The following is a 27,031-nucleotide window of genomic DNA, read 5'->3' on the forward strand; positions in this document are numbered from 1 at the left end:
CCGACCAGGCAGCAGGTCTTTAAATCAACAATTCAACAGTTTTGGCTGTGATTAGATCAGGATTTCTGGCTGACTAAGAGGAACTCTCCTGACAGAGGGATCTGCTCCGCTCCCCACTGAAAGCTGTGCAGGATCTCCCAGGTTCCCAGAGGAACTGGGCGTATCGGTGGAGGAACTGATGCCCGGAGGGGGACGCAGCACACTGGTCTTGTGGGCTGCAGTAGTGAGAACCGACGGGTCACGTGAGGGCTGATGAATCACATGTGCACCGAGCAGACGGGACAGGGGAGATTCACGAGGTTATCTGTTATAACAGCAGACAGTCGGACAGAAAAAGACAATAACTGAAGCCTCCTTGTGGTTTATAGGTGGATACTTTCAGTATTTATCAGTCTTATTCCCACTTATATCCCAGAACCTGAACCTGTCTCATATGAACTCCCACACAACCGGAACATTCTGCGAACACTAACGACGCCTGCTGGTGTTGGCCTGTTGAAGAAAGTGACATTTAATTGCAGTTATTTGCTCAGAGCAGCTAACGAGGACAGTTGGTACTCGTGATCTTAACTGGCAGGATTTAAAACACCGCTTTTCTGATGGGACACATGTTGAAATGATGCAAGAATGGGAGAAGAGCCGGAAAGAAAAGGGAAGAAGTTGAGAATTCTGGGTTTTTAATGGAGAAGTTGAGCTTTTGTTGAATAAATAAGTGGAGCTTGAACATCAGAGAGGGGAGGGAGGAATGATGAACACCTCTTCCTGGGCTGTGGTGCAGATCCTGCTGATCTCCAGCCCGTTAACGTTCAGCAGTTTTTCATCTCTACGGAAAAGGCACCAAACTAACTAAACTCGGGTCCGATTCCTGACTGACGACCGCAGCCTCGTCCTTAAACACACACTCATTTACTTCCTCTCCTTCTAGGAAACGCTCAGCTTCAGTTGGCTCTTCCCCGTTCCTCTCACTGCTGTGGGATCACTCATGCTGATCCAAACTCATGACTCATGGCTCTGTCCCGGACCAGCGTGACTTCTCCCTAAACTGAGCTCCTATTTAGGAAAGAACACTTTCCATTAAATTAATTAATGTTGAGTCTTCCCTGACACTGACGTGACTATAAATAGATACAGACTGCTTAATATATCAAAATATATATATGGTTCTTTCATTTTAAACATTGGTGAAGTAAAAGAATGTTAGGACTATTTGCTCACTGTCCCCCACCCACTTAAGCTCCATATTGCTTTTGTTGAACCCCGCTGCTCTAATTTCTGCTCCGTTCTCTCCACATTCAAGACTTTTCCCTTGGAAGTATTTTTAACTCCAAAGTGTCAGAGCGCAGCAGCAGCGACGTTTCTCAGGGATTTTCTTTTCTCTACAGTGAAAAGAGGAAGAAAGTATATTTTGATGGCTTTTATCGGTTTTGCTTAAGTGTTTTCCTGCGCGGTTGCTGATAGATTTATGTAAGCCGCGCTGTAACAGAGCCATAAATGGTGTTCCACCGGACCCCCTCCTCCAAGCACCTGACTCCCAGTCCCACCAGAATAATGCAGAATTACAGGAAGAGGCGTAAGTCTGCAAGGAATGCTAATAATTATAAGCCAAATCAAAATCATAAAACAAAGAATTTCACCCCTAGTGCCTTTGAACTACTTTTACTGCATGAGAGGTGGACCTGTAACACACACACACACACACACACACAAGCACGCACTAACACCAGTGGAGGCTACAATAAGACTCTGAGGAATGCTCAGTGATACCTTCACACTGGATGAGGTTTTTCCAATCATGTAAGGGTGCACAGCTGATAGATCACCTTAGAGGTGATTATGGGAGATTTACCTAATTCCATACAGCTACGGGGTTAACGGTGATGTCAACAAAACACTCCGACCCCCCCAAAATTGGACTGTTTGTCAGAGAAATCGGGAGGAGAGCAGGTTCCTGTTCCACGTCTGGTGGAAAGAAATCCCACGTGATCCTCTGACCGACTTTTGCAGCGTTAACTCTTTCAGGAGTTTCAAGTCCAACATTTTTTGACCCCACTGTCAGATTTATGGGACACAAACACACAAAAACGCAGCTCGTCTCTTTTTTTTACGTTTCCCAAAACAATATTTTGAAAGCACCTGAAGAAGCGGTGAAGTTTCCCATTTTAGTTTATTAACAGAAGTGTATCGACATTTATTACGCGGCTACGGGACCTTCTGTGAATACATGGCACATACATATACAGCCTTTAACCAGAGATCACCGAAAGAAAATAAAATTTACTGGAGTCTGTAAAACTGACTTTCAAATCTGTGGCGCCATATTTATACACCACCCAAACATCCCGCTAGCTGGCACATGTTCATTGATGATACGTGGGAACTAGTTGACCCCAGGTGACCTTTTGTTGCTCTTGTGGGAACATGAATGTGGGCCAACATTAAGCCACAATCTTCTGATTCCGTCTTCCATCCAGCTGGAGTGGCGGCACAGGTAGTGTATGCTAGCATGCAAAAATCACCAAAAGGGGTTTGTGAACGGAGGAACTGCCCCCGTCGGCTCCATCCAGGCTGTTGCGAGTGCTCAGGTTTGGGGCGCGCTGTCCCTCCAGGGCGACGGTATGCAGACGTGGTTGAGAGAAGCACAAATATAAGAACTTTAAAATGACCTTCTGTTGGCTCCGGCTAAGCCATGTGAGAAATACTGACCTGTTTTTACATTAAAAATGTTTATATATGTAAAAAGAAACATCAATAAACAAATTATTGTCCTACTGTTTTGTCGCATATTATTTTATATACAAACTAAGGAAATGTAATTCACACAAAACCAGGGGGAGAAATCTACCACAGTGCTAGGCTGAAGCCAGTCATTTAAATAACACATGTATTTCTCACATCCAAAACAAGTTCAGCTGATCACGCCACTGTATTTTAAAGAAACTAAATAAAGTTCTTTGCGTTAGCTTTTAAAGCTCATTGCACGTTTTCCCCCTACAGACGTGTCATCGTGGAGCACCTGATGGAGAGTCTGTTTATCAGAAATGAATCACCCTTCCACAAACATCAGTGGCCTGTTAGGTAGTCTTGGGTGGAGTCGGAGGCGAAGGAGTCGGCGTCCTCATTGTCAGAATCTTCGCTGCTGTCGTCGGCAGCGGGCTCCCCAGAGAGGGCGATGCGGGCGTAGTCGTCGGTGTCGATGGACTTGCAGAAGTGGATGGCGTACTTCAGCTTCTCTTCCAGCACTTGCTTACACGAGTATCTGGGCAGCTTCAGGAGGAAGAAACACGTGTAGGACTCTGGCAGGAAGTGGTCAGGAGGGTTGTACTTGTCCAACACCTGAGGACAGACGAGGAATCGGTCATCAAACTGATATCAGCCTGCAACTGGACACTACTGGAGCTGAAGCAGCTTCCTGGAACAGCAGCTGTCTCCAGCGAGTCACAGTTAAATGTTTTGCCTCTACATAATTCATTGCTCATGTTTAAAACGTCTTACCTGCACGACGAAATCCCGACCACGGAAGTCAGCGATGGTGCGTGGAAGCCGAGTACGACCCCAGACGAACCTCAGGAAAAGGGACCTCTCCGTGTTGGAGAAGGACTCCATCACCTCCCAGAACCACTGGATCAGGGCCGAGGTCGGCTCCACTCCCTTGTACGTGGCCACTGATTTCAGCAGGTGCAGAGGGATGTCTGGACTTCCACAAACCTGAGGACATGAACGCTGTCAACGTGGCTCCGCCCGCCCGGAGGAGAATCCCCCCCCCCCCCGGCTCAGAGTGCGCTCTCACTTACCATAGTTTCCAGTTCATAACCAGTGAAAAGTGAAAGTAAGGGCACTGGAACGACACGAGCCATCCCCTCGCGCACAGCGGAGACCTGCTCGTCAAACTCATGCAGCCTGAACAGCAGAGAAGGCTTCATTTAAAGACGCTGGAATCAGGAAAACACAGATTCCATCTCATCGGATGGTTCTCCGACCTGTAGTTGATGGCCAGGCGGACATATTCTGCGCGGTTCTCCAGAGTGATGTGGGAGTATTTGGAGCTGAGCTGGATGTCCTGGCCGCTGGCGTTGGGCACCGTGAAGGGCAAAGTCATGGCCTCGAACTCCTCGGCCGTGGCCTCGTTGTCCCGGATGTACATCAAACTGGGAATGAAATCTTTATCGACCTGCAAAGTGAATGGGAATGTTTGCTTGTTTTATTCATATGTTAACGTTGAAACGTTTGTCCCGTGAACAGAGACCAGGGAGATGTCCTCTAAATATTTTGAAGTTGATTGCGCACGTAGGCGCTGGTGCTCACAATACAGGTCCGGTGAGCTCTGCCCTCGTACGAGTCTTGTGTTGGATTCGTTTTACATCGGACCTCAGGGCAAAACCACATAAGAGCGGCTTTGTGGAAGAAAAAAGGCTGCCTTTTTTCCCCTTTACTCGTGTTACGCTAACGATTACGCTGGCTCAGCAGCTCATGATCACAGTGTGAGGACCAGGCGGAACGTAACCTTTCCCCTTGCAAACAAAAGCCGAGACTGTGGCTCGTGACCCATTTTGCTTAAAAGGAACGAATGTTTTAATCCTTCAGACCAACAGGTACGTGCATTCTGCAGGAGCGGTTCTGACGGTAGAACTCGGCGGAGCACGCAGCCGACGGGCTTAAGACCTAATCTGAAGTAACGTACAGGAATGTTCCCATTTGCAGGACATAATACATGTCACGAGGCTTTGACGTATTGTATAACATATCATACAAATGAGATGTTTTATGGAGGTTAAAGACAGAACCGGTACTGAATGAGGGTGCAGGTAACAGCACAATCCAGATTAGACTAGTTATGTTGACTATGTGTTATGTTGACTAGCATGTAACATTATACAGTAACGCGACGCATGTTAAAGCTAGTGGACAAGCAACCCAAGGTTGTAGATCAGATAATCCCTGATATACAAAAATAAGAGCAGTTTTAAGACCATTTCAGGTTCCTATTCTGCTTCCTGTTAAGTTCAACTGTGGATGGAACTGATTGAGATTTCTAATTGACGGATCAGTGTCTGTTTTTGATCTTGGACGACTATGAATAACATCAAATGCTACAGGGGAAACTATGGAGACGGTTTTCTCTTGGTCTTTGCTCTGCTCTGATCACGTGTGGTCAGTATTAAGTGCAAGGCGCTAGATGTGCCCCTTTGGTCTAGACACCGTGTGACCAGTGTTGTGGTGCTGTGAACACGTATGTGGATGGAGCTACATGTGAGGGGCCACCTGCTGGTCCATTCCACTCCCACAGGAAAGAGTGGCTAATCTCCTTTAGCTTTCTCTAAACGCAGCGGCCTCCGCATAATGAGCTGACTGACTTCCGGGCGCTCCACTGACGACAGTCAGGTTTATGGGTGAACTCCAGTTTTTGTACATAAATACAAGTTATAATTGCAAAGCCGGTTATCATCAACACACAGTGACGGGCACTGGAAGGCCCCAGGAGCAGGGCTGCGTACGTACCTCACTTAGGTCGGCGATCGTCAGGTTCATGCCTGCCAGCTGCTTCCACACCGGCTCCGCCAGATTGAGACTAAGAGGGCTTCCAGTCCGGATGGCGATGCCCAGGAGCACTCCTGCAGACACACAAGGCAGAGCGTCTTATACTACCATCGAACTATTTATTTCTGTCCTTCACAAAACCTTTGAAAAGCGTATGGATTGAAGCGTGCTCGGCTGTCCTTGAGTGAAACCACAGTGTGAATGGTAAACAAACAAACAAAAACATGCATATTTTCAGTTTTTGTTTATCTGGGATTAACACCCCGGGAGGCCCGACTGGCAGAGGAGGAGGATTATACCTAGGAAGCGGAACATGCTCATGTGAAGAGGGGACTTGGCTGCGGGGTTGAGGAGGAAGCAGTCCCTGTTGGCGCCCGACTCGTCGCGCCCATTGGGAGTGACGATGAGCAGTGGCGTGAGACCATTTTGCAGCTCCTCGCACATTTCTGCAATTGATTCGCTGTAGCCGCCGCCGCAGTCGTCCACAGACTCGCCTGAGGAAGGGAAAAGAAAATGTCCGTAAATGCAAACATTCGGCACAGGAAGAGGTCCTGACGGTGGATGACCTACCGACAAATTTGACCTTCCACACTCGATGAGGAAGCAGCAGACTGTCTGGGCTGAAGGAGCTCATTTTGGCACACATTTGACCAAACACAGACTTTGTTCCATCGGGACCTGCCAGGCCTCCTTTGCTGCGTGAACGCTTCACCTGCAGGCGACAGCGGCTCGACATTAGGGGTATGTTTTGTCTTAAATAACTTCCTGCCAAGTCGATAAAAGCGCCGACAGCCATGAATTCCTAAACGTGGCATCTCTTGACAAAACTACGAGCCAAGTCTAGGACCTCCTACGGGCAGGCTGGTGCACACTAAACTCTCAGAGCAGAAAAATCCCCTCATGAAAGATCACATGTTTGGAACACACCCTCCCAGTGAAAGAGGGGGAGGACATTAAAAAAAAAAAAGAGATTGTGAAACTGCGCATATCTGATCTACCTGTATTCTGTTCAGCTCCACCACGGGTCCATGCTGTCTGTCCCTCACCATGGTGGCCTGGACCACCTTCCTGAAAGCTGCTTCCTGAAGAACAGAACAGTAAAAAGTTGGAGTGTTAAGTGGATCAATGTTGTAAAATCCAGACAAACTCAGCTGCTGTGTATTTTTTGAGACCCGATGCCGTCTTACTTTGCCCTGTGAGATGAGGATGCCCCTCAGTGTGTCGAATCCGACTGAAGGGCCGTGTCCAGTCTGCCCCAGGCGGCCCTCCAGGTCAAACATGGGTATACACGGACAGAAAAGCTCAGAAATGTGGTGCAGCAGCAGCAGCCGGTTCCTCAGAGCCATGATGGAGATTTCCTGCAGGTGGTTGTACTCCATGGGAACCTGAAAGAAACCAAATAAGCTGATGAGCTTTATCGCAGTTTATTGGAACAACAAACAACATGAACCTCAACTTTTCTGACTTACCTGTGCAGGTAGTTTGCCAGCATTAGTGGGTTTGCTTGTAGACCAGGCCAGAGTGTGAGCGGAGCCACAGGCCACCCTGTTGATTTTCTTGCCCTGTAGTGCAGCCACCAGCCGAGGCCTCTGGATGGCGTTAGTGGTTCCGTCTCCAAGTTGGCCCTCATCGTTGTCGCCCCACGTGTACACCTCACCTGAACACAAGAGCACAGCGGTCCCATTTCTTGTATATGACCCAGGAGGCTGATGCAACATGACAGGGGAGGTCCTACAGGAGACCTTTCATCTCACCGTCCTCTGTGCAGCACACACAGTGGAGCGACCCCGTTGCAATGGCGATGACTTTCTTCCCTTGCAGACCCTGAACTTGTCTCGGCCGCCGGACGTGGTCATCGGAGCCATGACCCAGACGGTGATAGTCGCCCTTTCCCCTGCGGATGACACAACGGTCATTTACAACCAGCTGCCTCGGCGCAGCATTGTTGAGAGCATGAGAGTGTTGCTGCGCTTCCCGCACCAGGTGTACACTGCCCCGGACTTCGTTAAAGCCACCGAAAACTGAGAACCGCATTCAACTTTTGTTACTCCAAGTCCAGTGAGTGAGTCGATCTGAAAATGGAAAAACAAATAATAATAATACCCTAGAAAAGCTATTAAAAAAAACAAATGGTACAAACAAACAAATACCTATTGCTTGACAGTCATTCTAATTTAAACTAGAAGAATAGATTATACATGAGCCAAGTGCTTGGATAGAAATATTGGATAGAAGTATTTTTATTGATTGTTCAAATTCATTCTCAAAATGTTCAAGACACAAGATCTATCTGGTGATTCTAAGCACTCAAAATGGCAGATTTGAAACGTGATAATGGTGATGGCTGAAAATCCAGAAAGGAAAAGGGGACACTGATGACACGTGTCCTTTTCAGCCTGTTTTATCTGAAATAACGTGACAAAAAGAGGCTTCAAGCTTCTTATATGACTCCACAGAAAAATTGCCTCACTTTCATGGGGATTTTACAGCCGTCGCTGCCTCCCCGGCCCAATTTGCCGTAGTCCCCGTCTCCCCAGGACCAGACCATGTCATCATCTGTTAGACACAGTGTTTGGGCATCCCCGCTGCCACAGGCTACATCAATGACCCTGTGACCCTGCAGAGCATCCACCTGGAACAAACACAGACACCAACCAGCTTTATGCCGTTTCAATGTCACTGCAATTTGTTCAAGTACACACCGAGTCCACGATACACATTACTGGGCTGTGGGAAAGCGAGACAAAGTTCACCAACCAGCTTGGGTTTGAGTTGATCTTCGCTGTCTCCATGACCTAATCGTCCGTAGCGACCTTTGCCCCAGGTGAAGAGCTCACCACTAGCAGTAATACAGGCACTATGGGCCCCTCCAGCAGCAATGTCCACAACTTCCACACCCCGGAGAGACTCTATTACACGAGGGCGATCGCAGGGACTGAAGACAATAAAGAAATGAATAACTCACAGTGTCAGCACATTGAATTATTGCTGTGATATAAACTTGTATGTGAAATTAGTTATTCACTAAAACATTGTGAGTGGGATGTGGGATATTTGATTTCATGTCAACCTTCTGTTCCCATGGCCAAGTTTCCCATCCTCGGCCTCTCCCCACGAGTAGACTTCTCCCTCAGACGACAGTGCCAAGCAGTGCTTTCCTCCAGAATTCACAGCCACTTTCCTGATGAAGACGTGTTGGATAGACTCCAGCAGAGTGGGGGTGGACACAGACTCTGTGCCTCCAATACCCAATCGGCCCCCAGCTCCATATCCTGTTGCATATAGCTAAGGATCCAGACAACAGTACAACATATTATAATTTCCTGGTCGATCTAAGATTGTTATTTCTGATGCAATGATGCAGCTGCCATGTGCAGTAGCCAGAATGGATGCTGCCTACATGGGTTTCATTAAATACCTTTCCATCAGCAGTGACAGCAAACAGAGTCTGTTCCCCACCGATAAGCTGAACTGGTCTCAGCGTAGCAAGTGCTTCAGTTGGAGTTGGTACTTTTACTTTGGCTCCCTCGATGCCACCCAGCTGACCGCGGTGGTTGTGACCCCAGCCGTAGATTGTGCCACTTCCTCCTGCTGAGAGTGTCCAGTCATCCGGTCTCCTGTTCATCCACTGCACAAGCTGTTCGTCGTGTTCGCGCTTGAACAGGTCGTGGCTTTCATGAAGGCTGTTCATGCTTTCGTGATCGGCCATGAGCTCCCGAATTTTCTTTGTAACCTACAAGAAGGTCAGGAATGATTTGGGTTTGATTTAAAACGTAGCATGGATCAAAACATTCTTAGATCAGTGTTGCTGCTGACGTCACGGCCTGACACACTCACTTCTTCGAGGAATGGTCTGGGTAGAGAGGTTCTTTGGTCGAGGGCTATGGCAACTCTGGAGGCAGTACAGTAACGACGGAACCAGGCCCATTTATGGGTCTCAGCACAGCATGGTAAGGTATCAAGCTCTAGATCGCAGGCTAGAGCTACCAACACCTAAAAAATGTTAGCGTTAGCAACAAATTGCATATAAAGCATAAAATATCCATGTTATATACAGTATGTGTTTGTATTGCTATATATGTTATATATTCACACGCCTTGAAAAATGGGCTGTGAAGCAGTTGCTTCCCTCCCCTCACAATGGGGTCCTCGTACTCGTACTGTCTCTGCAAAGCCTCTGGGAGGCCCTTCACGAGAGCAGCCAGCGCACTGCCTGTAAAACTCTGGAGGAATAAGGTGAAATAATTAAGTACATCACTTCTCAAAGATTGATGCTGTATCTCAATGAGCTGGTGAGCGATGGTTCATATACGTTGCAATGTACGATGACATGCATTACATTAAGATCGCAGGTACTCGACAGCAGAGTTTATCGCCAAAAAACAACATTTCCAACTTTCTGGAAAGTGAATACAAACCTGCCAGGTAGAAAATAATGAAAAACCAAGGTAGAAGTAGCTACGTTTCACATGAATAATTATAATTTACCCTCTCCAGACTATAAATCCCCAATCACTTTAGGCAGTTCACTCACCACAGAGCGCGCCTCGCCTTCACTCTCACCCAGCAGTCGGTTTATGTTGATGGACTGACCGTATTCTGTGGTGAGGAGCTTTCGGAGTCTCTGGAGAGCCCACATTCTGTGTCCTGCAGCTGAACGGAATAACATATTTAATATTTAAATGCATATCACACAAATGTCAAGGTTGTACATGTTGCTCCACCTGAACTGACAATCTCAAAACTCTTAGTAGAACTTTGCCCATACGGCCATGTGACAATACATTAGTGGGGAATTAAATAATAATATGGTGTGAACAACGTGCTTAGCAAAGGCTTTTGTGTACCTAATGCACTAAGCTGAGCGCAAGCAGCAAGGGAAGCAGCCAGCCGAGGGACAATACTCCTGTTAGACGCAAAGTTGAGCCTGAAGTCCAGAAGACAGGTGACCAAGTCCATGGAGGGGCAGGACAAGATACAGCGGTCTGAGAGCAAGTCTTTGGGACCTGGGAAAGGACACAAGAACACTGATAAAGGCCTGAGTGAAGCAGTGAAATTGCAGCAAGGTCTCATGTTGTCAAATGAAATAAATTACTGTAATGATATAGTTTGTTTTTTGTCACTGCACTGTCATGAATATGAATGGAATCAGAAATTAATTCATTTGACAATATCTCACCAGCAGCTGGCATTATGGGGTACACAGTGAAACGCCAGCCCCACCCATTGACTGAGCCATCACTGGTAAATTTCCACTTAAGTTCATCTCCTGGGATCCTTAACTCACTGGACCAGTCAGACCATTCCCGACCTGAAAGCCACACAGGAGACACACACATTCATTTCTGACTTGCTGACGAGCACGCCGCACTTTCATTTGTCTTTGCTTTAATTACCTGATCTGACAGAGACGATCCGATTGGCTCCGTCCATGATGGTCAGTGGGTCATGGCGTCTCTCCGTTGAACACTGTCTGTCAAACTCTATCCTAAGACCCTCAGCACCTTTAGGATATTCAATAGTCTTGATGAGCAACATTAAAAGTGTCTTAACACGTCATGTTAAAAACATTTACCCTTGTTGTAATCCCCCCCTTACCTGGGATCTTCACAGTACCACTTGTAGAGGTGTCGTCTGTATATGGATGACTGCTCTCGACAACTACTGGCTGGGAGGACAGACGTCCGCTCTGGGAATCTGTGGCAACATCCTCCAGCTCAGTGACGCACAACTCCAGCAGCATATCAGCAACCTGCGCACCAGACAACCAAAAATGCTGGAGGTTTAAAATGATTGTAATCAGTCTCTGCATGCGTTTCCACCTCTTTGTAGCAAAGATCACTGTCCACACTATACGACGATATCACATGAGCCTGGGGGTGTTTATCAATGTAAAGATGAAGTCAGTAACTCTGCAGCACATTGCTCGATTGGTAAAAATAGACTAAACAAACGACACCAGTGAATGGAAGCAGAGATTTAAATCCAGTTTAACTGTATAAAAGCAGCAGACAAAGAGCGTATAGTCAACAGAGCTTAAGGTTCTGTCACTATCTCTATAATTGGCAGGAAATGGCCATACTATAGCAATCTGACCAAATGGGAAAGGAAACACACTGACCCAGTAGACCCAACTGCCAGCTACTGCAGGTTATCAGTTTGAGAACAAATATGCACATGTGGTTGGTATATTTAAAAAAAAAAAATGGAGAAAGGAGGTAATCACCTGTGGATAAGCTGTACCCATGCCAGACAGCACAGCAGACAGCACCTCCCTGCCCTTCTCACCAGAGCGACAGGACACTGCCAATTTGAGCAGATCCACCATCACGCGAGTATCGTCGGGAACAAGCAGGCTTGTGAACTCATCGAGGTACTGTGGCTCCGGTCCAATTACTTTACTCTGACACTCAGAGTCCTGAAAAATAACGCGGTTTAAGAATATGGCAGAGTCGGGCAGGTACATGGCAAACAAGCAGTGAGTTTAAGAGATTGACCTCCTTTGTCTTGGTCATCGTTTCAGCTATGATGCTGGCTGCTCCGGGGTCATCGGTGACAGGAATGAAAGGGCGTGATGAGGCGCCAGAGGCAGACGGAGTCATAGCTGATGAAGGTGTGACAGCTTCGTCTGATGAGGGAACCTTTTGGAAGTAACAAACACAGATGTGACATATTATAACAGTAGCATATATATATATATATATATACCGTATTGGCCCGAATATAAGACGGTGTTTTTTGCGTTGAAAGAAGACTGAAAAAGTGGGGGTCGTCTTATAATCAGGGTCGTCTTATATTCGGGCCAATACGGTACTGTATATATAGACTATGGCTGAATGATTAATTGCATTTGTGACATCGCAATATGAAAAAAAGCTGTTATATTTTATTTTTTTTAACTTTTCCTGAATGTTACGTGAAAAGTCACTGACTGGAGATCAGTAAGCTTTTTTTTAATATATATATGTATTGTGACAATATATAAACAAAATATATTTAGATACCGTCCAGTTAAGTTCAGACAGTGTTTAGAAGTGACAGTGTTTCATCAACAGGATATTTTCACAGAAATCATTGAACATCTCAGACAAAAACACATGACAGGGAGCTCAAACTGGACAGAAACCCAACCAGGAAACTAAACAGACATTAAAGGCATCTTTTGCAGATACGCCTGGCGAGCTTTCCTGAATTTTAGAATTCTGTATCTGCACTCCGAGGGTAGTGGGATGAGGTGTTGGTTGAGTGGGTGTGTGATGAACTGTTCTATTGATGTTGCAAAGTGTGTGATGGACCTAGTGCTCGGTTGTGAGTTTAGGTGTGGGGAGACCAATGAGTGTGGAAGCAATATGAGTGCTGCCTCTTAATTTGGCCCAGCTAGTGACAGACAGCAGTGTGAAAAAGCATGTTGAGCAGTAGAGGAGGATTGGCTGCTCTGATCTAATATACGGTATTTATATGTAAAATTATGTCCATCTTATTTCTATTGTCATTAAACATATGACAGCACAAAATGTAAGACACTTAAATATCACCATTTTACAATTTTTCACTATATAGCAGGTATGGTCACTTTTCAGATGCTGGGTTTTTGTTTTTGTCAGTGTCCAAAAAGCACTCAAAGCATTCCTCACCTCTCCCTTCTTGTCCTGCCAGAGACTGGGGTTGACCCGTTCTTCAGCTTCAGGTGGGATGGGAGGACATTCCTCATCACTCACACTGGAAGAGGATGAGGACTCTGATGGGGGAACAGGTGAGCTGGATGGACGCTCTGCTGGTACAATCATGCTCGCTGGCATCAGAGCATCAACCACTGCATCCCTGGACAATCAATAAACATGTCCAGTCAGCAGAAATATGGATTTAGTCACACCATTAACAGACAGCGGTTGAATTAATTAAAGGCCGTATGTACATTCTGCTTATCCTGATCAGAAGGCTCAATGCACCTCAACAAATATTTTGTCAATTTACCATTATCAGTGTTTATACATTATATTTTTGAGGGCTTACAATGTACTTCAAAGTGGGACAAAGAAATGATAGATAACCTATACTGGTGGCAGCCACAGGACCTGCAGGAGGCTGATTGACTACTGGAGGATGTGTGGAGACTTACCTTGCATACATGATCTGCAGGGCTGAGAGCACATGAGAAAGAGCTTGCTGTTTGGCCAAGTTCCCATCCAGACTGAGGAGGATCTTGGCCAAAGACGGTCGATTGGGCTTTGTGCTGCTCTGCCCACACATTTTGTTATTCACTGCTGATGAGTCACTGTCTGACTGGACACCTGTTGCATACAGCAGCACAACAGACACTGTCACTGATGCAACATAAACTCCAGCTTTTACCGGGCAGTTACACAATTGCAGTGTTATCACACTTATTGTTTATGCAGTGACATCAATATTTTCAAATGAACAGCTCCACCTTGTGGACAAACTCTGAACACCTAGCGTTGTCAAAGGACCTATCCCCTAAATGCATATCTTTGAACAGTGGGGGGAAACCAGTTGACCAGGAGAGAAACCATGCAGGCACGGGGAAAACATGCAAACTCAGAAAAGCCCTAGTCCCAGTTGAATTTTGCATACGGGACCTTGCTGTAAGGTGACACTGCTAACCACGACACCACCGTCTTTGGTACATTTGTTTGTGAATAAAACAAAAGCAATTTTCAGAGCGGTTCTTTCCAAACGCATTTGTCAAAACTAATGGCAAGGGCATTTCAAGCGATGTTAGTAGCCTGCAAGAAGTAGAGGAGGGTTACCTAAATAAGATGCTCCGAGGGAGTCCCTGGCTGTCTGGAAAAGCACGGGTTCGTGAACCGAGGGTGTGGTTACGTCCACAGTGGTCCAAGCTACACTGTGAGAGGAGCCACAGGCCACTCGTGTTATCTTCTGTCCCTCCAAACCCTGCACCAGTGTTGGCTTCCTGTTAACGGTGGTTGTGCCATTGCCTTGCTGCCCATGGTCATTGTCACCCCATGCATACACCTGATTAAGAAGTAACATCAAAAGAGACAACATGTAAAATAAGACAAAACCATTTAAATCAACTGTGATTGCCACTATTCTGGTGTCATTCATCTACTAAACATTGTTAGTGTAGGGCCAGCTGCTGCTATTAGTAGGCCACTAGTGATCAGTGATGGCAAAGACAAAATGCAGTCAGAATAAAAATAAATTGTGAATAAAAACCTGTGCTGAACAAGGTTTTTTAAGGTCATAAGACACAGCTAACTTATTTACGACTAATCACACTAATTGAGAAGACAAAGTTGCGAAACTTAATTATCTTTAAACATTTACCACTTGTATTAAATTATTTGAAGGGATAATATTGATGCATTTTTCCTGAGGGGCAGTGACAAACAAGATGAAATTAGCTAGCTGTCAGTGAAGGTCACAGGTGCTGAAAAAAGTTATTTAAAATATTAATTCAAACACCCAGAGTATTACCATGGTAACAGCTGAGAGTGCCTGATCTATGTGATTTAAAGGTGATGGTCAGTACACACCTGTCCTGTGTCTGTGACAGCCAAACAGTGTAATGCACCAACAGCAACGTGGACAATCTTTTTCCCTCTTAGCCCCTCTACCATCTGGGGTTTTCGCACATGTACATCGGTACCGTGGCCCAATCGGAAATAGTCTCCTTTTCCCCTGTTTGGAAAGGAAAAAGTGAGTCTTGGAGGCAAAAATAAATTAGTGCATTTCCATCTCATCTCTCCATCTTACCAGGTCCAGACAACCCCAGATTTAGTCAGAGCTAAAGAGAACTGCGCTCCACATTCAATCTGGCAGACACCCTGCCCGTTCAGCCTCTCTATATTTTGGGGGATGTTGCAGCCCTCACTGCCTCCACGACCAAGCTTCCCAAAATCCCCATCGCCCCATGAGAACACCAGTCCTGAGAAAACACATGCCGTATATAACAAACTGCATACTGAAATGAGGAAAGTTAAAAAATTATAAAAAATAGATAAGGACTTTTCCTCCTTGGCCTTAAAGAGCAAAGGTTAGACATTGTACCTTCATCAGTGAGAGCTAGAGTTTGGGCATCCCTACTCCCACAAGCCACTTGGATAACACGGTGACCCAGAAGCACTTTAACCTTGAATACAAACACACAGCAATCTTTATCACCAAGTCCTAATGATTTATGGAGGCAAAACATCAAAATGTACAGTATGCAGGAAACTCGAGGGTGTAAATAACCCTACCCTTCACTGCGGGGTAACTGTGATTAAGTGAAGTGAACATACCAGTTTAGGCCTCAGCTGAGTTGCGTTGTCCCCATGACCAAGGCGGCCATACTCTCCTAAACCCCAACTGTACAGCTCCCCACTGGACGTTATAGCCGCACTGTGAGAGCTGCCACAGGCAATGTCACGGATGCGCTTTGTCTTAAGTGCTTCAATCAACCGGGGTTTGTCACAGTTCCTAAAGCAGAAAATTACATAATCTTATAGTCTCATCCACAAGGCCATTCGTGAAAACTACAGTTCATCATAGAGATGATAGATACAATAACTTTTAGGACTGTTGTGAGGAATGGGAGTTAGATGGAAAGATAAATGTTTTCTCTCAGAAATTTGCATACATTCTGCTGAAGTGTCCAAGTTTGCCATCATCTCCCTCTCCCCAGGAGAAGACCTTCCCGTCCACGGTCAAAGCCATGGCATGGCGTCCCCCAGAATGCACGGCGACCTTCTTCACAACATAGTTGCTCAGTGCAGTGATCTGGCGGGGGATTGGAATGGTCCCGCTGGACAGACCCAGGCCCAACCGGCCATTAGTAGCCTCTCCACATGCATAGATCTTCCCCTCAACTGTCACTGTAAGAATGACAAGAGTAGATATTTATTACTCTGACTCTTCCTGCATTTTTCCATTCAATTATGAAATCAATTGTGGGGGAAAAAAAAAATCTCCTCTCGTCACCCACCTGCAAAAAGGCTTTTGGAACCACCAGCCACTTGCACAACATTGAGTGCAGACAGCGTTTCGGAGAAAGAAGGCACCTTGATCTGTGAAGCAATTAAAGTAATCAGTCTGGATCAGCTGCTGTGTTTACCACCAATAGTTCACCAGGGGCACTTCATTGCTGTCCAGCAGTGTTTAACCAATCCTCAAATGTGATAAACATCCAATATGTAGACTTTGTGTAGAATGTCAGTGTCATTTAACTACAGTGTTTATTTACAGTGAGATAAAACATAGAGAGGAATTCTAAGGCTCAGAAACAACACTAGAACCACTTATAATGGCACAAGTGACAGAAGGGAACAAAAACTACTAGTGCAAATATATAAAAGTACTACTAACCCCTTCCAATCCTGACATGTCCTATACTATATTGCATATTTGTATTGTCACTCCAGATAAGCAGAAATCTTAATTAAAAAGGGGACACTAATACTGACATACAACACATTTGTCTATTATGAAAACATTTTCATTTGTACCTTAGAGCCCTTGAGTCCTCCCAGCTGGTCCTTGTCATTGAGCCCCCAGACAAAAACTTTGGTCCTGATGGTGCCTGCAGACTCCAGTCCTGAGGACTTCTTCCGAGCAAGACTAAATATCAGAATAAGCAAATGCACAATGAAATCACATAGAAGGCAACGCTTCAAAATGTTCATTTTGTAAAAATGTCAACATCAAGATATTAGATTAGCTTTATATCTGTTAGTTGTTTTCAGTATTTTATGAAACGCCTCTTATACTACAGATTACTGGGGGGGGGGGGGACCTTCTCACCAAAATTTGTACAAAATCTGAGAATTGTGCAAGAGAACCCCCCACAGAAATATGCCAGAGGCAAATACCTTCCAGTAGCAGTTTTGTCATCATCCTCTTCTTCATTGTCAGATGCCAGGAATGGGACGGTGGCCACGTCTTCGTCCTCTGCTCTGATGCGTCCAATGATACTGAGTCCATGAACCTTGCAGTCTATGCCAGAGCTGCGACACTGTTTGACTGCAATCTCAATGTACCTGTGATACTATGGAAATTACATCATTTAATTACTGTAATGCAAGAAAATAGATTATATAATAATAGATGTGGGAAGGCAACCAACCTCAGTGCAGTCATTAAGGAGTAAGGCATTCGTGTCTGTGGGGTTGATGTTAATTGCTTTCAGCTCAATTAAGTTGTTTAAAGAGCTTCCACCTATGTAAAAATGAGATGAATAGATGTCTATTGTTTGGACGTGTAGTTTGAAGAGCAAGAACATAAATGGCAAGAAAAACTGGAGAATATGCATGATGGTAAATTGAATAAACAATGTTATCTTACCTGACACCACAACTAATGAAGGCATATAGCTGCTGTCTGCTGGGTCCACAGTCATTTTTAGCCTGTGCACAAGAACGTCTGGAAAGAGTTCAAGACGAATCCAGTGCTGCAGAGGAGCATGAAAAAAAACTGTCAGGAGATGCTATAAAGTTTAGTGTGCTGTCGTCTTTCACGTTACAAGAGTCAAGTCAATGTCGCACCTTTCCCTGGGAGCCGGAGGACTGCCAACACTGGTCGCTGCAGTCTATGAGCCTTGAAGCCTGATGGATGGAAGAGGAGACGTTCAGGCTCTTGACGGCGCGAGACCATTCGTCGATTAGCATCCCTCTCTGACTGCTGTGATGTTTCTTCAGCTGCTTTCCAGAGCGGCCACAGAACGCCGAGGACTGGCCTGTTTTAGGGAGGGGAAGAATTAAGAGGTCACACATGCGTGGAACCAACAGCACCTGTAAAACCACGTTTGAATATATGACCAACCGGGCTCATTTATTCTGCCAAACGAATGTCTGGTGTTGTGTTTGCGAGTTTTAAAGCAGTTTTCACAGAAGTCAAAGTCATCGCAGTTCCTGCACTTGAACCTGGCACCATTGATGGGGAACATTTGGCATCCATCACACCTAAAAATAAAAGGAAAACAGGTTCATTATATAACCAAAAATACTGAAATATGGAGCTGCACTGACAGTCAGGTTTCATTTAGTGAGTACTGCGCCCATGATGCATGAAGCTGTGATCATTTCATTAATGTGTGATTTAACAACATGGTTTCAGTCATTTTTAGCAGTTCTTAATGCACTCGTGGCTTCACTCATCTACAATGAGAGAAATTAATCTATCTTTCAGTTTCTCAACTGAAACACATTTTCTATACACAGAACATTTCTCGTTTGTTCAAATCTAAACTATTTTAAAGAAAAAAATCAAACTCTATTAACCTGTAATTACTTTCTGCAAGAAATATTCAAATTACTTTACCGTATCTCATCCCGCAGCAACACAGAGAAAAGAATGACTGTGTTGAAAGTGCTGAAACATACCTGACTCCAGGATGAATACTAGGCACCAGTTCCATTTCAGACAACAAGCCAGTCCAGTGGGACTGCTGAGGGAAGTCTACTATCACGTCCTTTCCATTGGCACTGAAAGCTAAAACAAAGCATTTATCTCCATTAGTGCATTAAAGATGCAGCATGTTGAAGTGAGACATTTGTTTAGACTGTATATGAAGATCAAATCAGAGATAATGCTGGCCAGCGTGGTTTACCTTTCACAACCCCAACACTTCTGTGAGTCACAGAACCCCATTTATACTTCGGAGTGGTAACTGTGGGCTTCACCCTCACTTTATCACCAATCTTTATATGTGAAAGAGAACTCTGGGGTGGAAATCCTGCAAAAAGCAATTAAATAATTCCAAAGGCTGCAAATAACCAACACACACCTGCTTTCATCTTATACTATAGTGATGACATCTTACCAAGAAGCTCTATGTGGATGTAACGGACCCAGTATGTGCCTCCTTTCTGCTGCCAGTCACTCTGCACATTTAAATCATGAAGCCCATCCCTGTCCAGCTTGATCACTTTCCCAACATCCCCATCATACACTTCCTCATATGTTCTGCAGCACTTAACCATCATTCCCACCTGCAAAAGCAGTCAGTGATCAGTCTGACTTCCACACTTTTCCTTTAAGGCGGTTGAAGGAAATGTGACTTCACCTGAATGTTCTCCCTCACGTAGATGGCATAATCGTCGTTGGTTTGGAAATCGGATCGCTTCTTAAATGTCTGGCTTTCAGTTACCACTGCACCTGAAGGCTAGAATTATCAAAAACCATGGTCAGCAAAATACCACATAATAAGACACCTGGTTTGTAAAGGAGCGCTCACGTGGTCAGTCTGACAAAGCTTCTGCCAACAGTCAGGATAAGATACATTGATTTTGTTTTAATTAGTTAAGGTTCCACAACAGCTCTACTGCTCTCGCCATACAATAGTTTTGAGAGCAACTAAAAACTATTTAGTGTCAATACAATAATGTACCACAGGGAATGTTGGCTCGGTCTCTTCCAGTTCCTCCAACACCTCCTCCTCAGAATATTCATCCGAGACCGTGTCCGCATCTGACAGCTCGGTGACCTGAATGTCTGGATGGTCCAGCAACCAGCCCACAAGAGACTCAACGCCTGAAAGGGGAAATATACTTTCAACCACAGCTCCAGCTCCACAACTGGGGGAATGGCAGCAGGAGATGCTCAGTTGAGCAGTACCTGGGACACCAGAGGCACTGCTTGTAGTTCCTGAAAGTGACTTTAAGGCAAACTCAATGTTTTTCCGAGGAAATCCCATTTCCATAAGTTGGATGACGATCGGTAATGGAGGGACAGGTGAGGTTTTCTGTTTCTTCTGTTTGGGAGGCCGGACATGTTGTATGGTGACAGGCGTGGTGGCCTCACTGGAGCTGCTTTCTTCAAACAGTGGTGATGATGGGTGGGTAGATTCCAAAGCCAGATATTGACACACTGCGAGAGCTGCAGCCTGTGTGTATGGCAATTCAATGGGGTCAAACTGAATACAGAATTTTAAATGAACATCCTGACATTTGGATGATGGAAGAAATACGTAGTAACCGACCTCCATTTCTTGCCTGTCGAAAATAGCTTTGATTGGAGATGGCTGGGTGGCAGCCAACAGCAGCTGCTGCAGCAGGATCAGTGGAGGCAACGGGCCCTCAGGGGATAAGTCCCCCACGTCAGGAGATGTCACCACTTGGTCCTCTGTAAAGTGTCATAATAAAAAAATTAAAAAAAACAAACACACACACAAATTAAATATATGCTGTATGATTTGTAAAAATCTTTTGTCTATAATGAAACTTTGAGAAATAAATCTGGCCAGTAACTCTGTCCAGAAGAAACCATACCCCCAGTGTTTGTGGCAATGTCCACAACTGCTGGTTGGCAAAGAATCTGCCTGAGTTTGTCCTGATGAGAGAGTAAAGCCCGCGCTGCCTTCAAAATGTAAAGCCTCAGCTGCTGGCACCGAAGCAAGTGAATGTCCACCTGGTCAGCTGGAAAAATGTCAAGTTTGATTTAGTCGACAAGACTAGACTCTATCTGCACACTAAATCTAAAGTCATTATTTACACAATGTGGGCATTAATTTTACATGATAAACACATGTCTACACCACATACATGTGAAGTCTGTCTCAGTACCTGTAAGCCCTCGACTAGCAGACTTTTTCATGCGTTGTTTCTCCAGTTTGCTTCCTGCTAGACTGACCAGCTGGGCCCAGACTCCTAGCATGGGCTCGGTAAAGGGCAGGTTTTGCACACTAAAGTTGACTGCTGGCAGCTGAGGATATGACAAAAAAAATGAATGCCAGGGCTGTACAAAGCCCCACCGGTTGAGGTCCAGCAGCTGACTCGCATGACCATGCCCCTTGATACTCAAGGGACCGAAGCCAGGGGGCTTCGGATCCCCAGGCAACATCTACCCTTTGTTTAACCACTGTTTATGACTGTACCTTACCTTAGTCAAAGCGATATATACTTAAAATATATCAGCCTACGGCTATAACTTGCGTACACACTTGTATGTATGCAACCTTAGCAACCATAAGTTTATCACCTCTGTAATCTGTAACTGAGTCTATTTAAGGGGAAAAGTATGAAAACATACCGATTTGAGATGGCTGAGCAAGCAAACCCTACAGGTTCTCATTTCATGAAACTGGACAGTGATGCGCCCTTTTGGAGTGATGCGAGTGACTGTTCCTTCTCCGTACTCGTCATGAATTACTTGGCCTCCTAATCTGAGTCGCCCATCAATTCCTCCAATGACTGCCAGCACTGCCATCACACTTCCCACTTGAAAGCCCTCCGAATCAGGGAAATACTCCTCAAGCAAGCACTGAAACAATAAAATGGGAATTTTTTCACATCACAGCTTTGTCAAAACGTTTCTTTTAACATTTCATTGCCAACAATCAACAGATCTTACTGCTTCAGACTGGCATCCTGCCATAACATCTCCAATAGAGCTCAGCTGCGCGTTGATATAATCATTTATCAAGCTGTTCCACTGGACAAGAGAGTGCAGAATCCGCAGGACAGATACAATTTCCTCAGCCAGCGTGCTGCTGTGAGTGGCTGTGAGAGATGCCTGAGGCCGAGATTTCCGCTTTCGCAGGGAACCCTCTGTGTGGAGATTGTTAAAATGCATCCATTTAAAAAAGAAAAAAAAAAAACTATTAACAAGCTTTTACAATAGTGGTCTGTCAAGACTAAACTATTTCTTGGAAGCTGAAGGTAATACCGGTACTTATAACATACTACAGCACATTAAACACATGCTAAGAACTTCTGTGGGCACCTAAATTAAGTGCTAAAAAAACAGACCTCTGAGAAGCGGCAAGTCTGAGGAGCAGGTGCTTAAAAGACTTCCCAAAAAGCTGAACAGCTTCTCTACCAGGAACTTCATGTCATGACAACGCTCCATCTTGTCCCATGAAGGCAAAACCGCCTGGAGCAGACGCAGCGCCAGGATCTGAAAAACAAGGGACACAAGACAAGTGTTACACATTGTCTTCATTCTGCTCTGCCAAGTGCACATTGCTGATTGTAGAAGATGCTATGTACCTAAAGTAGAATCACTTCTGAAATGTGTGGCACATTAAATATAAAGCAAGTTATTTATATATTTGTGTGATCCAATTATCACCTGTCTTTGCAAAGTAATGGCATTGAAGGACTGGTGTCCCTCAACAATTCGAATGAGCAGGCTGATCCATGCAGAGGTGCTGAGAGTGCTGCACATCTGGGGCATGAGTGCGATGCTGCGTATAAACCCCAGCGTGCACCAGCTCCTATGCTGCTCCCGGGAAACTAGCCTGTGAGTGTGAGACCCTAAGAACAAAGAAGGCTTTGCTTAGAATCAGAAAATATCTTATTTCAACAATTACAAGTGGATGTTCATCACTGTGGCAGCCTCACCTTTGTCATTTGCTCCACTTTCTACAAGCATCCTCAGCAGCCCGCAGAGGGTCCGAGTTGCATCTGTTTGTAACACCTCTGCATAGATCCCCGATGACAGAGACAGAGTCTTCAGCAGGTTGACTGTGCTGGTAAGCATCATTGCCGTAGGGTGACTGCTTTTCTCCATTAGCTCAGTTTCTGTAACAGTGAAGAGAGTTCTCATGTTTCCTTTTGAAGCTCTAAGTGTACATGTATTCTATTGAGGCACTCGAATTTGGATTGAGTCGATTTGTAAACAGACCTGTATCATCCTCTGTGTCTGAGTCCTCCGTGGGGGGTTGAGCAGGTGGTGGTGGTTCTGCAAGTTTGAGGTCGTATTTGCCTTCCTTGCCCATCCTGTAAGAGTTTGTGCTGCTTGTGTCCCACTGAACCCTGATCCAGCCATCCTCACCAAGTTCTCCAATGACCCGACCTAAGCCAGGTGCAGGTCCATCCTGGACAGATCATTAAAGTTTCACATACTAAACACAATGCTTTTCTATGGTTCTTAGGTCATTCTGAATGACATTCCAATAATATGCTTATATAAAATCATATAGGTACCTGATCTCCCCATTTCCAGTCCACTCCCCTCATGACCCTGGTGCCTATCTTCATCATGGCAGCCAGCTCAGGACCAGAAGCAGGCAGGGGAGCAGGAGTAGCCTCTTTCCTGGACTCCTCAAGAACTGTGGCTGAACCTCCTAGTCCACATAAGCCCAGATCCTCTTCGGTGCTGTCAGTACTGGGGCCTGGAAAGGCAAAGAAGACAGTGAAACCTTGCATTGATAAATGTTTACAGATGTAGTTCTCTAAATAAAGTGGACAATATTCACCGATCAGGCGAAGTATACTCTGGGTGAGTGCCAGTATGCCAGAATTGAGCAGAAGGCTGAGGCTGTTGGACCCATGTTTCAGAGACAACATGTGTATCATGGACAGAAGGAAGCGTGCTTGTGGAATGGTACCGAGACTTGGGCCTGCTGGGTTTTCATTGGTGATCGTCTGTAGAGGGACAGGCTGTACACCTGGTTCAAACACAGTTGGGCAACAAGTTAGCAAATGTGTGTGACATTTCTGTTGATATCACACCGGCAGGAACATGTGAACAAGCAACTCACCAAGCTCTTTGAAGCGAACGCTGGCCTCGAGCAAAATGTCACGGATATTGTGAACGGCCCAGGAATATAACTTTCCAAAGGTCACTTCCAAAAGCATGCGATTGAAAGGAGGGATAAGATCCACATCCTTCAGGCAGTCAAACAAGGGCTCTCTGAAGTGGGGAATTAATATATTAAAAGCCAACTTTTGATAAAGGTGATATCATACACACCACATAGTTTTTGTTTCTTTAGTTGCATCCAAACTCTTTGAATTACCCAATGCTGGTTCTTTCTGGTATGACCCTCTGCCACCCACAAAGCATTGCATACTGGACAGATGGCAGGAGGAAGCTTTTGGATGCCAACTTCAACATCGTCTCGATTCCTTCAAGTCTCACCTCAGCCCTCTCCAACTACCACCACAAACACAACATTTGTAAGGTATAGAGTAAATAAAAGTCAATACTCTACTTTTTAGCAGATAAAGTCAACAGTGATCAGACATCACCTGTTTAAGAAGGCACTTCCTCATCTTCTCCACGTCTAAGGGCTCCTCTTTTAGTGCAAATTCTACTATGGTGGCCATGAGACTGCACTGGAAAAAGGTGCCTTGAACACTGTGTTTCAGCCATCGATACTTTTGAACATTGGTCACAGTGCTCAGGAGTGGATGCCACTTGTCCTGCTGTAAAGAAAGAGAACAGTAAAGAAATGTCCTCCTGTCTTCTATTTGGTATCAACACCACAATGCATGTTTGTTGGTGACTGGAAAAGATTAAGAAAGATAACTGTGTACATTAATATAAGACCCTATATCACTAATCTGCTAAAATGTTTCACTAAAACAAAATAATCCACCTTTGATATCCTGCTAGTTGGGGATTTTCTTTCTAGTGGGGTGGGGCTAATATGGACATTGAGTTCTTCTTCAATGGTCCCTTCATTCTCCAGCTTTGGTTCTTCAATATCTGTAGATTCGGACTTCTTAGGCACTGTAAAATATACATTTAAAGTGAGATATACACTTTCTGTGTTAAGAAGACACACACACAAAAAAAAAAAGCTACCTCTTTTTTTCCTGCGGTCCCTAATGAGTTTCTGGGTTATTCTCCTCCAGCGTGGCTGAGAGCTTAAAAGCTTCAGTTTAGACACTATGGACAGATCATTACTCACTGCCGGACGCAGCTCATTAAACAAAAAGCGTAAACGCTCGATTACAGGAGCGCACACCTCTTTGTAAGAGCGACCTTGTTCCTGATGAGTCTAAAATCAACAGGACAAGGACAAATAAGACAAATCAAATCAATATTTTTTGATTTTAGCATTTGTTGTAATCCATAAATTAGTAACCGTACCTTAATTAAAGAACATTTTGCCTGGTAGACCATGCGGCACACATCAATGACAGCTTTTGGGAGAGACCTTTGTTTCCCTTGGTCCAAACCCAAGGCACATTGACTGACCAGTGAAAGGGCAATGTGACCTGGAACAGCATTTACATTAAAATGATGCTCAGTTCAAGTTCAGAATGACACACAAAATAATCCACTGCAAAAGGATACCAACAGGCCTACTTTAGTATAAAATAATTTAAAATTAGCTCCTATTTCTTCCATATACATTCGGCCTGAGCACAGTTGCTAGGTTACCGAGGTCTTGGTGTTTGAGTAGGCAGCAGAGCAGCAGGCGGCCGACTTCTTCCACAGGATGTTCAGGGGGAAATGTGATGGGTGTAATAAGATGGTACTGCTTACAGCTACGCTCTATTTGGCACAGGAAGTCCTGACAAATAAAAGACAAAAGTATGAGTGCTTCCTTTAGCATCATGACTATACTGTTTGTTCTCAGATCATCGCTTCGCCGATGTTACCTTCACTGTGTGGTCTTGTGTGTTATTGTCTGCAATGGCCTGCAGGAAAGGCTGGGCGTGGTCACTGAGGGTTATTCTTTGGGAATAGAGTTTGGCCTTGTCTGGAGTAGTTGTACCCAAGGAGCTGCAGTGGTCTTCATCCTTCTCTTCATTGTAATTGTAATGGATCTGACTGGTCTGCAGACCCCCAGAAAAAATAGGAGACTGGAGCCACTCTGCAGGAATAGAATTAAACTGCAGTAAAAGTCAGGAGAAAATGAGCCTGGCAAATTATTATCTCTAGCTTTTCAAAATCAGCAGATATGATGTCATGAACCCACTTGCACATTCAATCTCCATTGGGGACAGGGGGGTGCTCTTGGCCAAGTAGGAGGCGTGGAGGCCCAGAAGCAGCCCCAGATTCCTTTCAGTGTCAATCAGTGGAGACGAGAGACTGCTGAGGTCTGGAGTAGTGACTGTCTCCTGGTTTGGCTATAAATAACCAAAGTTAATCAAGTCAATATGCAACAACCTCCCAAAACTAGACTGTTAACAGTACAATCCTTAGCTATGGAGAAGCAGGAGACAAAGAAGAAGGATCATCCAATAAAGACTGGTAAAGACTATAAATAGGATATGGTTGAAAATGTCTACATTCAGGCTACACATATAAGAGATTATGACCAGAAATGAAGGCATGTGTTCAAATAGTGGGTACCTCCATGTACTGGCCAACACAGAAGGCCTGCATCGACTCCCTGGTGTCTTCAAACTGCAGAGCTGCCTCCAAAGCAACCACTGGGTCTTCTCCAGCAAACTGGGCTGTAAGCAGAGAAAAAACAATCCAATCTTGTTTGCCTTGTTTACCAGTTGGTTAATCTAATCTTCAAATAACTTATACGAAAGAAAGTTCATACTGTTCTAGACTGATGGTTAAAATCTTACCCAGGATACTGTTTCCCGTTAATGACTGAGCCTGGAAGTCCTTGATGTCATAAACTTTTCCATCAATGACTGTCCAGAAGCCACCGTCCTTGTTGTGGTTCTCCAGATCTGCCTTGCGAATAAGAGAAACTTCCTCGTTGTTTTTGATACTTTGGCCTGCGAAAAAGGAACCTGCGCACGGGGAATAAAGAGCAGTGTGAAAATTGATTTTGGTCAATCACCTCAAAAACACAGATCCTTTTTTATAATCATTTTAAATCCTCAAAAGTGGAAGA

General features: G+C 44.9%; 1 protein-coding gene across 1 annotated transcript in view; it reads right to left on the reverse strand.

Moving 5' to 3' along the window:
* Positions 1 to 3,060: 3,060 nt before the first annotated feature.
* Positions 3,061 to 27,031, reverse strand: part of herc2 (HECT and RLD domain containing E3 ubiquitin protein ligase 2) — a 33,804-nt gene continuing 9,833 nt past the window's right edge. Inside the window, exons 24-91 of the mRNA XM_011614499.2 lie at positions 26,757 to 26,927; positions 26,530 to 26,633; positions 26,153 to 26,303; positions 25,833 to 26,047; positions 25,612 to 25,744; positions 25,318 to 25,445; positions 25,030 to 25,225; positions 24,821 to 24,954; positions 24,471 to 24,647; positions 24,239 to 24,375; positions 23,981 to 24,132; positions 23,696 to 23,887; positions 23,424 to 23,611; positions 23,122 to 23,314; positions 22,839 to 23,018; positions 22,567 to 22,751; positions 22,245 to 22,392; positions 21,847 to 22,043; positions 21,526 to 21,756; positions 21,060 to 21,198; positions 20,766 to 20,912; positions 20,477 to 20,619; positions 20,113 to 20,380; positions 19,886 to 20,028; positions 19,562 to 19,660; positions 19,319 to 19,487; positions 19,106 to 19,231; positions 18,879 to 18,987; positions 18,319 to 18,458; positions 18,042 to 18,232; positions 17,842 to 17,947; positions 17,624 to 17,715; positions 17,370 to 17,545; positions 17,007 to 17,118; positions 16,487 to 16,568; positions 16,142 to 16,376; positions 15,804 to 15,981; positions 15,571 to 15,652; positions 15,277 to 15,448; positions 15,057 to 15,201; positions 14,307 to 14,532; positions 13,655 to 13,826; positions 13,170 to 13,356; positions 12,033 to 12,176; positions 11,762 to 11,953; positions 11,134 to 11,287; positions 10,932 to 11,039; positions 10,715 to 10,846; positions 10,383 to 10,541; positions 10,070 to 10,188; positions 9,633 to 9,758; positions 9,373 to 9,528; positions 8,954 to 9,268; positions 8,606 to 8,820; positions 8,293 to 8,470; positions 8,006 to 8,167; positions 7,516 to 7,607; positions 7,290 to 7,429; positions 7,005 to 7,192; positions 6,723 to 6,920; positions 6,534 to 6,617; positions 6,106 to 6,247; positions 5,835 to 6,029; positions 5,497 to 5,609; positions 3,978 to 4,168; positions 3,792 to 3,897; positions 3,493 to 3,705; positions 3,061 to 3,333 (exon numbers count right to left, since the gene is read on the reverse strand). Coding sequence (XP_011612801.1) covers positions 3,061 to 3,333; positions 3,493 to 3,705; positions 3,792 to 3,897; positions 3,978 to 4,168; positions 5,497 to 5,609; positions 5,835 to 6,029; positions 6,106 to 6,247; positions 6,534 to 6,617; positions 6,723 to 6,920; positions 7,005 to 7,192; positions 7,290 to 7,429; positions 7,516 to 7,607; positions 8,006 to 8,167; positions 8,293 to 8,470; positions 8,606 to 8,820; positions 8,954 to 9,268; positions 9,373 to 9,528; positions 9,633 to 9,758; positions 10,070 to 10,188; positions 10,383 to 10,541; positions 10,715 to 10,846; positions 10,932 to 11,039; positions 11,134 to 11,287; positions 11,762 to 11,953; positions 12,033 to 12,176; positions 13,170 to 13,356; positions 13,655 to 13,826; positions 14,307 to 14,532; positions 15,057 to 15,201; positions 15,277 to 15,448; positions 15,571 to 15,652; positions 15,804 to 15,981; positions 16,142 to 16,376; positions 16,487 to 16,568; positions 17,007 to 17,118; positions 17,370 to 17,545; positions 17,624 to 17,715; positions 17,842 to 17,947; positions 18,042 to 18,232; positions 18,319 to 18,458; positions 18,879 to 18,987; positions 19,106 to 19,231; positions 19,319 to 19,487; positions 19,562 to 19,660; positions 19,886 to 20,028; positions 20,113 to 20,380; positions 20,477 to 20,619; positions 20,766 to 20,912; positions 21,060 to 21,198; positions 21,526 to 21,756; positions 21,847 to 22,043; positions 22,245 to 22,392; positions 22,567 to 22,751; positions 22,839 to 23,018; positions 23,122 to 23,314; positions 23,424 to 23,611; positions 23,696 to 23,887; positions 23,981 to 24,132; positions 24,239 to 24,375; positions 24,471 to 24,647; positions 24,821 to 24,954; positions 25,030 to 25,225; positions 25,318 to 25,445; positions 25,612 to 25,744; positions 25,833 to 26,047; positions 26,153 to 26,303; positions 26,530 to 26,633; positions 26,757 to 26,927 — 10,946 coding nt within the window. The remainder of the gene's footprint in view (positions 3,334 to 3,492; positions 3,706 to 3,791; positions 3,898 to 3,977; positions 4,169 to 5,496; positions 5,610 to 5,834; positions 6,030 to 6,105; positions 6,248 to 6,533; positions 6,618 to 6,722; positions 6,921 to 7,004; positions 7,193 to 7,289; positions 7,430 to 7,515; positions 7,608 to 8,005; positions 8,168 to 8,292; positions 8,471 to 8,605; positions 8,821 to 8,953; positions 9,269 to 9,372; positions 9,529 to 9,632; positions 9,759 to 10,069; positions 10,189 to 10,382; positions 10,542 to 10,714; positions 10,847 to 10,931; positions 11,040 to 11,133; positions 11,288 to 11,761; positions 11,954 to 12,032; positions 12,177 to 13,169; positions 13,357 to 13,654; positions 13,827 to 14,306; positions 14,533 to 15,056; positions 15,202 to 15,276; positions 15,449 to 15,570; positions 15,653 to 15,803; positions 15,982 to 16,141; positions 16,377 to 16,486; positions 16,569 to 17,006; positions 17,119 to 17,369; positions 17,546 to 17,623; positions 17,716 to 17,841; positions 17,948 to 18,041; positions 18,233 to 18,318; positions 18,459 to 18,878; positions 18,988 to 19,105; positions 19,232 to 19,318; positions 19,488 to 19,561; positions 19,661 to 19,885; positions 20,029 to 20,112; positions 20,381 to 20,476; positions 20,620 to 20,765; positions 20,913 to 21,059; positions 21,199 to 21,525; positions 21,757 to 21,846; positions 22,044 to 22,244; positions 22,393 to 22,566; positions 22,752 to 22,838; positions 23,019 to 23,121; positions 23,315 to 23,423; positions 23,612 to 23,695; positions 23,888 to 23,980; positions 24,133 to 24,238; positions 24,376 to 24,470; positions 24,648 to 24,820; positions 24,955 to 25,029; positions 25,226 to 25,317; positions 25,446 to 25,611; positions 25,745 to 25,832; positions 26,048 to 26,152; positions 26,304 to 26,529; positions 26,634 to 26,756; positions 26,928 to 27,031) is intronic.

The sequence above is a fragment of the Takifugu rubripes genome, chromosome 20 (genome assembly GCF_901000725.2).
Source record: "Takifugu rubripes chromosome 20, fTakRub1.2, whole genome shotgun sequence".
NCBI classification, from domain to species: domain Eukaryota; kingdom Metazoa; phylum Chordata; class Actinopteri; order Tetraodontiformes; family Tetraodontidae; genus Takifugu; species Takifugu rubripes.